General features: G+C 37.6%; 2 protein-coding genes across 5 annotated transcripts; one reads left to right on the top strand and one right to left on the bottom strand.

Moving 5' to 3' along the window:
- Nucleotides 1–401: 401 nt before the first annotated feature.
- LOC105458580 (SURP and G-patch domain-containing protein 1) lies at nt 402–5,716 on the top strand. The gene is made up of 9 exons (XM_011704014.1): nt 402–910; nt 1,043–2,244; nt 2,521–2,623; nt 3,861–4,036; nt 4,130–4,464; nt 4,618–4,942; nt 5,164–5,248; nt 5,334–5,463; nt 5,567–5,716. Exons 1-9 carry the CDS (start codon nt 690–692, stop codon nt 5,591–5,593), a joined length of 2,604 nt encoding a protein of 867 aa, XP_011702316.1. The 5' UTR covers nt 402–689; the 3' UTR covers nt 5,594–5,716.
- Nucleotides 5,717–6,181: 465 nt separating this feature from the next.
- Nucleotides 6,182–12,186, bottom strand: LOC105458579. Of its 4 annotated transcripts, none has more exons than XM_011704011.1 (6): nt 11,950–12,186; nt 10,305–10,456; nt 8,985–9,642; nt 7,177–7,428; nt 6,941–7,105; nt 6,182–6,806 (listed from the first exon to the last, which is right to left on the bottom strand). In XM_011704011.1, exons 3-6 carry the CDS (start codon nt 9,369–9,371, stop codon nt 6,393–6,395), a joined length of 1,218 nt encoding a protein of 405 aa, XP_011702313.1. In that variant the 5' UTR covers nt 9,372–9,642; nt 10,305–10,456; nt 11,950–12,186; the 3' UTR covers nt 6,182–6,392. The 4 variants fall into 4 exon arrangements, with proteins under 4 accessions (XP_011702313.1, XP_011702312.1, XP_011702314.1 ...); XM_011704010.1 differs by having other exon boundaries at nt 12,048–12,186; XM_011704012.1 differs by having other exon boundaries at nt 8,985–9,542; nt 12,048–12,186.
- Nucleotides 12,187–12,380: the final 194 nt, after the last annotated feature.

The raw sequence follows: 12,380 nt of genomic DNA, 5'->3' as shown, positions 1-12,380 counted from the left end.
ACTAAGGATTTCTAAACGTAACCTATTTAATTTTAATAATATATGTTACATGAAAATAACATTCATTGTTATTAAAATTAAATAGGTTATGTTTAGAAATCCTTATTTTTGTTTTTGAACCATTAATTTATTATTGAAGTTACAGTAATCATTTATGTACCATAATTCGTGGGCGCAACATTGGCTCAATATATTCTCAATACTTGATCAATGAATTGTGTGCTATTTAATTAATCTGACGGATCTGACACGTTTTAAATGTCATATGTTGCGTTTCTAATGAAGACGCGATTGATTGGTTCATTTCTCAGTGCACGCGTTTTTATTGGCTGTGCATATTTACTATAGATAGGCCTCGCCAAATATAAATGGTTATAAATATAATTGGCAACAATTGGCAATGGGACATCTAACCAAGCACTTGTCTCAATTTGATTTCGGTTGGCAGACATTACGCAAGTAAAAATATACATGGCCGACACCGTCGACACATTATGTACTCGATGAAATATGAGACATGACTCCGTTGTGCCGTTGCACGGGTGTAAATTTTTTTTTGTATTAATCGACGCGCGATCCTGGGATAAAAAATACCGCGAGATACGAAGATCCCTTTCTAATCGCCCGCTCGTAAAACGTCTCGTAGAGTCGCCGCAAAGTTGAGTGGATAAACCGCGCAGGAGACGAAAATGGCGTATCGCGGTGTGAAGGGGTCCGATCCGTTTGTGTCGAAAACCTCACGAAATGAACGTTTCGCGCAGATGTCAAAGCAGGAGCAGATCATCCAGCAGAAGAAGATGGAGATCCAAGCGAAGATGCAAGAGCAGAGAGCGAAAGAAGCCGTGGAGTGTATGAAGAAGTCAAATTCGTCGGCCTCGACCACAGCAACTAGTAAGACTACTGCTCCAAAGTAAGTGAAATAAATCTCTGCGTCACGATATCTCGTGTCAGCTCGATCTTCCGCACGAAATTTGCGCGTCTGTAACAATTATATCGATCGCTCGGAAGTGTCAAAAGTATAAAATCCATTGTTTATCTGTAGGGAAGATGATGACAAGCCTACAATGAATGTATTTGCCAATGATGGCAGTTTCCTCGATCAGTTTAAAAAGATAGCCAATAAAGCGACCGGTAAACAGGAACAGGACAAGGAAGATAAGAGGAAAGACGAGAGAAACTATGAGCCTGTCAGAGAGAGAGACAGGGAGAGAAAGCGGAGTAATGAAAAGAGCAGAGATTGGGACAGTAGGCGTGACCGCAGGAGAAACGACACACGATGGGGAAGAAGTTCAGATAGGAAACACAGCTCGTCGTCGAGTCCGTCGCCTACCAGGCGAAGATCGCCACCCAGTCCAGAGATGCGGCACGGCTATAGTCAGAATGGACAGCAGCGCGCGCAGTTTAACCAGCAATTCCCAATTCAGAATAACAACCACGTCTCTTCCATCCCGTCCCTCATGTCGCAACCGGTGCAGATGCAAATCACGAATATACCACCTCCGAACATAAGGCCCTTGACGCCGAATATCCCGTCCGCGCACATGCAGAGGATACCGCCGGTGTCGAAGAATTTTAGCAATAATTACACTAACATGAACGAGCACTCTAATAATGTGAGAATGCAAATCGCGCCGCATATCATACGTCCTCCACCGCCTCCTCCCATTCAAAGCATTCCACCGAATACGAATGTCCCGCCGCCGAACATGCAAATGTCTCAGGCCATGCCAATGCCCAGCTTGTCCTCGCCGTCGAGCGCGCAACAGCACATCATACAAAATCCGCAACAGTGCAGCGTGCCACCGCCGCCGCCGGCGTGCAACGCCAATTTACAGCCCCCGAATATTCCCCCGCCTAACATACCGCCGCCAAACATTTTGCCACCAATGTCCCAAATGCCACCGACCATGATGCCTATCACGGGCTCGCAAGCCATCGTGGTAACTGTACCAAACGTAGCCAATGTCCCACCCCCAAACGTGATAACATCCATGATAATGTCAGCACCTCCGCCAGTGCACACCGTCCCGTCGACGATCAATTCGGTTCCACCGCCAAACCTGAATATCCCACCGCCAAACATCCCGCCGCCCAATGTCATCCCTAACGCGGCACCGTCGCGCGGCCTCATGTCCAGCGGCTATCCCCTTTCCAATCAGGTACCTATCTCGGTGGGTCCTCCCAACGTACAGATACCTCCACCCGTGAGACCGCCGGCTAATCTACAAAGTTCTGAACAACAAGGTACGCTATCACAGTTGCGAAATGTGTTTCTTTTGTGTCACGTAATGTTATCTGTAAGAACTTTGTCTTATCCTTTGCACAATTTTAATGATATTGGGATATTAGGAAGATAATTCGTGTTATAACACGTAATACTAGAATTTATAAAATAGAATTAATGTATACTTTTTATTGTAAATTAGTAAAAAAAAAGTGTGTATACATATATACACATGTGAACACGTGAATAGATATTTAGGGCATTATTATACAAAGTATCTGACAAAGGATTCTAAGTGTGTTTAGTAGAGGCTGAGCAGCTGGCACGAATCGTCGCTGACTGTGGGGATGAGATAGAACAAGAAGTGCGAGAGAAGAATGCCCAAGATCCTAAATTATGGTAACTACTGTCCTCACTGGTCCTCGTTTTGTATTTCCATTTCCCCACATTCCTCGTTTGTAATATAATTAATACTCTTACAATATCTAGGACGATAATATTTTATTTTGTATTATAGGGCATTGTACAAATCTATCATATAGTTCTTGATATCTTAGTAACATGACAAATTAAATGTACAATTTTGTTGAATGTCTGCTTAATGTGAATTGCTGCAAATATGCGCTTGCATTTTTCAATAACTGTATTCGCAAAAAGATTTGCTGAGTACAGAAATTTGTCTATATGTTTCTTATATTTTCGTAAAGCAAGCTATTTTTAGGCTTGATAAAATTGTTAGTAATGAATGTATTCTTACATTGAAGATATTTTTTCTTGCAATCACAACAATCGTATCATATATGTTTGACAACCCATAATTCTTAGCATAGAAAAAATTTTGTTTTTTTTGTAGACATTAATGTTTTATTTTTACTAACATAACATTTTCTTTATGAAAGAAATTATGAATTTGTATGAAAAATATTATAAAAATGTTACAAAAGATATGATATGTGAAAAAGTTTGAGGCAAAATATGCAATTATTTTTTAATAGAATTTTTCTGTGCACCCACATGCACAACACACTTGCTGTAAACTTTAAATTTGCTATATTCTTTTAAATATACATTTAATTCTCAAGAAGTTTTGATCATTTTGTTTGTTTAACAAAGATATAATGATTGTTCAAGTAATAAAAACATTTTACTCAAGTTTTAAATAATAGCCAATGTACTTATATATATTTATAAAACATTTATGTATCTTCAATAAATATTTATCTATATTTATTAGACATTTATTCTGCATCACTAATGTGAAATATTTTACATAATTCTAAGATTTATATTTTATACGATGTAAATTTTAATATTAGTTAAAAACAGAAGGAGACATCTATTATATTTCAACATTTTATTACAAAACTTTTAATTTATAATCATATCTTTTGAAGCATAATTATATATTCTTTTAAACACACTATTTCTTGTTTTTGATGTTTATATGTCGTGTATATCGTGAAATGCCAGACATATACTATATGTAATGTCAACGCCTCCAATTTCCTTAATCCACAAACAAAATTTTAAATTTTATTCTGCTACTTTTTATTAACGTTACACTTTTTCTATGAAAGTACTGTATCTATAGGAGTACATATTACTCGACAGCGTTTTAAGTATCATTTTAATCAAGGTTTCTGCACCAAAAGCAAAGTGCAGCGTATCTGCAGTACAGGGGGTTGGTTTCAAAATTACGTGCGGAGAAGCCGGATAAGAGGAACAGTGGTGCAGAACTTTATTGTCCTGAAGAAGCTCTTAGTGACAATGACGAAGCGGATAAATCTCAGAAATGTCATTCAACCCTGTATGGTGAATATAATTCCATGAATTCAATGATATTTAACGCAAATTTTGTTACACCAATTTGATTAACACAAGCTTTATATATGTCATTTTTAACAGATCAGTTAAAGGACGATAACAAGGAAGAACGGAAAAGAAGAAAACGTAGTCGCTGGGGTGATCCAGACAATAAAGTTCTCGTTACAGAAACAAATGTATCTTCCGGTAATAGATCGGGTGCTGTACTTCCGCAACCTGGCATAGCTATACCGGGACAAATCGGACAACCTGCAGTCATATTACCATCTCCATCGAAGAGACAAGTTAAATCAAAGAATCCAATGCTTACTAAGATTTCACGGAACGATCCTGCACTTATTCATTATGCGAGACAAACGTTTGGCACACTCGATTTAAGCGAAGAACAATGGAAAAAGGCAGAGGATCATTATAAGGTAGATTATTGTTGCCTCAATTGCCAAAATAAAAAATGTACACACAGCTGAGTATATAAAAATTCACTCTCCATCTGATTGTATAATGAAAATGTAAAAGAATTAAGTTTAAAGATCAATTTTTGTATACATAAAAACATATATATTTTTCAGATAAATCTCTTGTACCAAAATCTCTTAAAAAAGAGAGAAGAAGTGAAACGTTTGGAAGCGCAAGGGAAACATAAATACGAGTATGACAGCGATGAGGAGACAGACGGAGGAACTTGGGAACATAAACTGAGATCTGCTGAAATGGAGGCGACACAGATGTGGGCCGAGGAATTAACTGCGCAAGCGGAAGGCAAACATCATATTGGCGATTTTCTGCCACCGGATGAATTAAAAAAATTTATGGAACAGTATAATGCCGTAAAGCAAGGAAAAGAACCCGATTTGAGCGACTACAAGGAATTTAAGTTAAAGGAAGATAATATAGGTATGTTATTTTTATTTTTCAGTCTTTATTAATATTTTATGTATTTATATAATAAATATAAAGCGGCTAAATTTGAAGATTATTTTCTATTTATTTTAAACTACTATATTCATTCTTAAATTGAATCTTTCAAGTTAAATGCTAATAAAATTAAAGTAATTCTTTATTTTTTGTTAAAATTATTTTAATTTAATAATTTCGTAACACTTTTCTACTTACAGGATTTCAGATGTTACAAAAGCTTGGATGGAGTGAAGGACAAGGGTTGGGTAGCGAGGGTAGCGGTCGTATTGAACCAATTAATAAGTAAGTGTTATTTTTAATATCATTATTTCTCTCGTGTTGAATATCGTTTGTCGAGTATTTTCGAGCTCTTAATGAATATTTCTAGAGCGACGAATAGACTGGATAGTGCCGGTCTAGGTTCTGAAAGACCAGATGGAGTATCTAGAGATGATGATGAATTTGATGCATATAGAAAACGGATGATGCTTGCTTATAGATTTAGGCCTAATCCATTAGTGAGTATCACGATGTTTATAATAATAAAATAATAAAATAACGAAATTTATTAAGTAGGAAATGTCCAGCGACTTATTTTAATTATTACGTTTACTTTTTCAGAATAATCCAAGAAGACCTTATTACTAAGAGCTAAAATATATTATCACTAAACTAGTATTCTTTTTATTACCGAACAATGTAGTAGATTGCCTTTATTTTGTATATTGAAATTGTATATTTCATTTTAAAATATATCTCTTATACAATTTTCGTCTTCCTTTTCTCAAATTGTTCATAAAAATTGACTTATCAAAGAGAATGCATTTAAACAATGATATATAGATAATAAATTTATCGCAACTAAGAGCAGAAATTTTATTTTGTACATTTTTGCATTTTTTGTACTTTGTAAAAAAGCATCGCGCATTCAGATTTTTTATAGTGATCGAAATAACAATATAATTTTTGCAAAGAGAAAATTATTTAGTATTTTCTTATAAATCTAACGATTTTTTACATAAATTTTTGTTTATTAAAAGTCATAATATCTATATCCAAATTTTGAATAATATACTAGAAATGTCAAGGAAAAATGAAAATCAAGAAAAATCTTCATAAAATTTATGAAAAAATACTAAATAATTTTTTCTTTGCAAAAATTTCATTATTTCGGTCATTATAAAAAATCTAATAATGCACGTTTTTTTACATTACACACGCACACACACAATTTTCACAAGTTTTACAATTTTTATAAGTTATATTTATGTAAATAAGTCATTGCTATTAAAATTCCTTTAACCCGATTAAGATTTGTACTCGCACTACAGCTATACTGATTTCTAAAGTTTGACATAACATTTTACTTTTAACTACAAGACAACTTTTTCCTTTGTCTTTGGCTTGTCTATTCGTGATATATCAATATTATTATGAAAGTATTAATTTATATATAATTTCTGTCGACGAGATCTTTAAAAGTACCTATTACCATACTTCTATAAAAACTGTCATTTTCTCCTCTTTCTCTGAGTATATCATTCAAATATGTACTATTCATTTCTACATCATTACTGGTAAATATATGTAAAACGAAAGTAGCCATCATCGCCGCGAATTTTCCGAATTTGGTAAAATGTTGGGACAATACTTCGTAAGGGAAGAGGATATTGGGATCATAACCGGCTTTTTCGATACACTTGGATAGTGTTTCGTAATATTCGTGTATTACCTGATCAAAATGTTTTCTCCTTGTTTCTTGCGTGCAGCAGCAGAAGAGTAAATAAACTAAATCTAAAACGGGAGATGCGTAACGACATATCTGTAGATCTAAGAAACGCAAGTCGCACGGATTTCCCTCCTGAAACGATGCCGTATAAGATGTGTGAAAGTATATTTACTTATGTATATATTAACTTAACGCGACTCTTAAGAATAGCCACGGCGTATAAATATTCATCGAGGAGGTATCTAATTGTATGTATCTATACATACTTTGTCGTATTTGAAGAGCATGTTGTTAGTCCAATAGTCACCATGGTTCACAACGGCATAGGGTTCAGCGGCTTTTCCATCGGTTGCATCTATCATGCATTGCTGCATATTTTCTAAGAACTGTTGATACCTTTCGGAATAATGTTTGTCTTCGTTTGCTAAAATCTGTACAAAAAGATAAGGAAAAGCCGCTTTAAATTCGATGTATATCGATGATTTTTAAGAACGCGAAATACCTTGAATATGGTTTCGATGACCGTTTTCATCATACTCTCATCGTTTTCATTCCTATCTGATTGTTCGTTAAACAAGGGTTCCTCTATCCGCTGTAATTTCTCGAAACTCGCTGGATTTGCGGCACGCGTAATGAAGCTGTACGCGTGAAATTCACCTAAGCATCGCATCGCCAAGCTGAGATGCGGATAATCCATAATTTTTGACTTGGCCATCACGAAACCTTGAGGCGTTAGATTTTCTAACAACAGTATCTACGATAAATTATAAATTATGTGTCGTTATTCATTCAAATCATTCGCTTCTTGTCGTTTTAGAGTATTCTTTAAAGCGAAGATACGAATCTAATCTCGGTAATCGCGCTACATGAGGAACACGTGTGAAAGTTTATCATGTTATGAGATAACTGAGGATGATAATAGCTCAATGTTGTCGAGTCACGTCATCTCACGAGTGGCTATTCATAGTTGTTTATTAACGGATAAGAAGAGTTCCTTCTTTGTGTACGCATGTACGCGTGCGCATAATGTAAATAAATTCGTCATGAAAAAGCGCAACTGTATATTGCAATGCGAATTACAAAATAGTTTCTGTTCTCTAGATAAGGTCTTATCGCTTAAGTAAATATAATTATGTATGATGATTAGATGGGATTAAAGTTATACGTCTTATGCAAGATAAGATAAGATAAGAATTACCTTCTATTAGAAGGTAATTACTTTAACTTTTTTTTTGACATCTTGTACACATAGAGGTTCTTCCATCAAAATGTCAGGGATATTACGTATGTGAAATTACGTACTAAACAAGAATCAAGTCTTTAAGAAGTGCACGTGTACTTTCGCGAGCCATCTAATTATCAGATACATACTTTGCTCCGCGTATCTCTACCGCGTGCCTAGCATTGATTACATCGGTCTTTACTGTTAAATACGACCGGTGAAAAGGCCTCCAAAAATTGCGGAAGATATATAGTTATTTATATATCGTTGCGATTGCCGATCGTTTTCTTATATAAAACTTCGAACGCGGTAGCGTTTTTTATTTTTATTTTTTTCGAGCGGATAATCAGAGGGTTGCGATTTAAAGGAAAGCTTCCCGCCGTGACGCGCGCTTCCGTGAATTTCGAAATTAATTAAATTCCAAAATTAATAATTTCGCAAGTGAAATGATGGAGCCGCGCCGAAATATGAGAGATCCTTTCGCATTAACGCTTAAATGTAGATTGGCCATTAGCGAAAAGATTGCGTAATGCAAAGGTTAACCGGACCTTATGTCTTACTTGATAATCTTTAAACCAGTTTATTATGCCCGGGCGGGCGCATATGCGTGCCCGTATATCCGTGTGTGTCATTATAAATCGACATTTCACTTCGCGATGTGATGCCTGCGTTTTATTACACGTATAAATCTCGCGGAGCCAATTTAGCAACGCATCGTGAAACGCATTGTCTCGAGAACTTGCGAAGAGTGCGGGAAGTCAAGCAGTTCTTAGCTGATCGAAATAAAAGATAATATTATACCTAACAATGAATTAGCGTTTGTGAAGTTTTACATTCGCAACAATAATATATCGTTCAATTATACATGCATATGTTTAACTTCCTTAAAGATGTGATTGTCGAACGGTTGTCTTTCTTTTATGGCCTCATTATGTGCGCGGCCGCGTTATATCCGCGCAAGAAAAGAGATTATGTAAAAGCAACGTACAAAATTTACATATGCGATTACATGATACTCGGCTCCGTACGTGTTATTGCTTCATCGGCATGGGATCACGTTTAGCAGTGGTGAACCGCAAAATTATTACCTCTTTTCCGGATTCGTCGTTAACGTCGTGTAAAATAGGGAAGCGATCGATAGTCCCGCCGTGCTCCCAGAAAGTCTGTTTGAAAATAGGCAGCACCTCTCGATAAAAGAATATCTCGCGCTGAAATAATTTGGTGACTCTGTTGCTATTCAAAAACTCATTCGAGTCATATGTCTGTGATGTGGTTTTCAGAATAAGTTGAATTTTCTTGACCTCGCCACCCTGGATGCCCTCGATCGTCGCGCGATAAACGACGCTCACGTAATTATCGCCTTTATTGGTGGCCTCAGTTATGCGAATTTTCGGGACCGGCATCTTGATTGTTTTTGCGTACGTACGCAAATAATCGTACAATCGCTCGTCTGACACAATTTTCTTGCCTGCCATTTTTTTTCCTTTCCTGCCCCCGTTGATGTCCTTATCTCGCGGAGATCGGCCGGATGTTGCTTATTTGTCTCTTACGACAGAGAGTCAGTAATACTCTAAGCTTTGTTTCAAATCGCCAAGACACCGGAATTGAACGGATAAATCTGCCCAGCACGCGACCGCTTGCCGCACCTCGATGATAAGAAAGCGCGATTACTGGGACGATCGTTGAAAAGCATCGCTTATATTATTTTCGTTATCATTCTTGGTTCGTAAATCGTTACTAAGCAAGCTATAAACATTACGAAATGTATAGATATCGCAATTATCTAATTCCAATTAAAATCTAATTCCTTATTGCTAAAAGAAGTTCTGTGTATGCTCTGTGTGCCATCCTCTCTCCCTTTCTCTCTCTCTCTCTCTCTCTTCCTTTCTATTTCTATCTCTGATAAATAATTAAATAACCGTGACGAAATTATAAATTATACATTCTTGACGTGTATCTATTAAACGGGTTGTTCACCTTTTAACGTTTACCTAGAACGAAAGGCGCCCAGGAGTACGGTTTGTGTCGCTTACATCTGTTAGTTATTTTTACACCAAACGCGCAACAGAGAAAGGAAGGAAAAGAGAGGAGTGTGAGGCGTGGCGCGAGATACTGACCACCATTTCTCCAATTAAAGTGCCTTTACCCGTTTCCAGTCGAGAAACGGTATTTCCTACGATACTCTACTTAAGTCTACTATGTATAATATATAGTCTACTATACAGTATTTTAAATACATTACAATATACACACATTACACGTATATATTATGTATTATGAGTGTATATAAACAATGTATAATTTCTTAAATAACTGTTATATAAGAATTACTTCTTATTCAGACGATAATCTGTTTTCAAATAAAAAATATACATATACTCACGGGTAATAAAATATAATTTACTTACTCTTATACTTATTTACTCATTTATATATAAATGTGAATTGTTCGTAGAATTCTTTTGTCATCGCAATTTTAAACGGTCCCAAACGATCTCGTGAACAATTCGATCCGCTCACTTTACTGGTCAGATAAAAACCGCGGGCGGCGATCTTATACCTGTAAAATAAGAAGAGAAATTCTCAAGAAAGAAATTCTCGATTTAAATAAACAGAAAGTTATAGGCGAGGAGAATCCTGCGTTTCTTATCAAAAGTATGAAAAACGATGACGCGACCGATGACGTGCGTGTTTGCTGGTAGTGCCAGTGAAAAATTTCAGTTCAGAGATTAACACTAATAATACTTAATAATCGATATCTTATCTCGCAAAGTCGGCCAAGATCCTTATTATGTTTTAGTGCGACAGCACTCGAACGCGGTGTGACCCTATACAATTTACGAACCTACCAACTTGTACTAGCCGCGCTTGCGTAATCATGACTTTCATACGTTGCACTTTCGTTTTCGAAAGTGTGATGTAATCGCTATTTAGATAGAGGAATCCGATGAAACAAAAAAAAAATGGAAAGAAAAAACTATCATGTCAGCCGTTTTCTCACGGAAACGTCCGGAAAATTTGCGCGGCGTTCGCGAGAAGTCGGAAGGATAATCATATGGAAAATGCGCGGCTCTCGACGGAACTCTGGGAACGTATTGTTGTTAACGAGATGACGCATTGCACCATTTTATTTTTTTTCCTCGGCAGGTATGCGAGGTCATTTGAATATTTCTCGTCCGTTCATTATAATTGGATAACTGGATATTTTTCATTTCTTTTCTCTCTCCTCTTGTCATCTCTGTAATTGTGCGTCTATTTCATTTTAAATTAAAAATAACAAGGCCATCCTCACATGTAATGTACATTTTTAATCTCGCATTAGGAACGTTATTAACTTAATTCAGTGTTCTTACAGCTCGCTCGCCACTTATTGTTTGCGTAAATAGCGCCATTGGAAAAAAAAGAATAATAGGTATCGCGATCTCTATAATTTACTCATTTCCAAGCGTCGTTGCGTTAAGCCTCAAGGCGCGCTCGATGCTTGTTTCGCACGCGACGACATAACGACACCCCCTTCCTTCGCCCCCGTTGATTTCATTTGCAGGATGACACTCTGGTTTTCCACGTAATCGCGGCGAGAGTCTGTCTGTCGCCCGGATCGGTCCGCGCAGGGCCGTTGACACGATCGGCGGATGCGATCGCGATCGAGGTGCGTATCCTCTCGGATCCGCGAGCGGATCTCCCCCGGGGGAGAGGCTGACGGAGGGGGAGAGAGATCCGTTTTTTTCATCGATCCCCCGATTGCCCAACGATCGAGAGGCACATAATAATCGCGAGGAGATTGTATCATAGCGAGCTGGGATATTTCAAGGCGATATACAACCATTCTCCGAGTCGCGCGCGCGGACTCGCGCCGCGCCGATTCGGCCTTACTCCAGTATCCTCGATGTAATAAACGAACGAGACTTCGCCCGCAGCGTTCCCGCGACCGCCGCCGTCGCTCGTTCCTCCGCTTCTCACAATCCGCCCGGGCGGCAAATAAACGGCGCAAACAAACCGGTCGGACAGATCGTTAGTCGGTAGACAATCGACACTCGTATACGCCGTATATACTTCTCTAATATGGTTCCCTTTTCCTTTTCTAATTTGTCTCAACTCGCCGCGGATTTTGTTTCCCCCTTCGTTAATACGATTCACTGTGACGCCTTTACCTCTTTGTCTCCTTTGGCTTTCCCTCGTTATCTTCACCTTGTAGCGCGATCCACGGAATTCCGATATATGCACTCGATTTGCATTGCCGATCGCGGCGCACTGCGAGATTGTTCCGAGAGCATTACGGACTATAAAAATGACCACGTGATTTTTCATTTATGTCAGACTAATCGTGTCTAGTCATCGTCATATGCCTGTGAGTCGTGATCATAGATCACGTAACACACTTATTAACGCTATGACGTAATAGGCTAGCAGTACGGTGTGTACTTGAAATTGTAAATGTATCGCTTTTTTACGCCTACATTTTATTACGCGTTATTGAAAGAAAT

This window comes from Wasmannia auropunctata, unplaced genomic scaffold (genome assembly GCF_000956235.1).
Source record: "Wasmannia auropunctata unplaced genomic scaffold, wasmannia.A_1.0 LD334508.1, whole genome shotgun sequence".
Taxonomy (NCBI): Eukaryota; Metazoa; Arthropoda; class Insecta; order Hymenoptera; family Formicidae; genus Wasmannia; species Wasmannia auropunctata.
This window is presented reverse-complemented; position numbering and strand designations above follow the sequence as displayed.

What these genes read in the sequence shown, in the direction of transcription:
- LOC105458580 (XM_011704014.1), top strand. Translation starts at nt 690, where the DNA reads ATGGCGTATCGCGGTGTGAAGGGGTCCGATCCGTTTGTGTCGAAAACC. An exon ending in ATGTCATTCAACCCTGTATG is followed by an intron (nt 4,037 to 4,129) that starts GTGAATATAATT and finishes CATTTTTAACAG; the next exon opens with ATCAGTTAAAGGACGATAAC. An exon ending in CGTATTGAACCAATTAATAA is followed by an intron (nt 5,249 to 5,333) that starts GTAAGTGTTATT and finishes GAATATTTCTAG; the next exon opens with AGCGACGAATAGACTGGATA.
- LOC105458579 (XM_011704011.1), bottom strand. Translation starts at nt 9,371, where the DNA reads ATGGCAGGCAAGAAAATTGTGTCAGACGAGCGATTGTACGATTATTTG. An exon ending in ACGACGAATCCGGAAAAGAG is followed by an intron (nt 7,429 to 8,984) that starts GTAATAATTTTG and finishes AATTTATCGTAG; the next exon opens with ATACTGTTGTTAGAAAATCT. An exon ending in TCATCGAAACCATATTCAAG is followed by an intron (nt 7,106 to 7,176) that starts GTATTTCGCGTT and finishes CTTTTTGTACAG; the next exon opens with ATTTTAGCAAACGAAGACAA.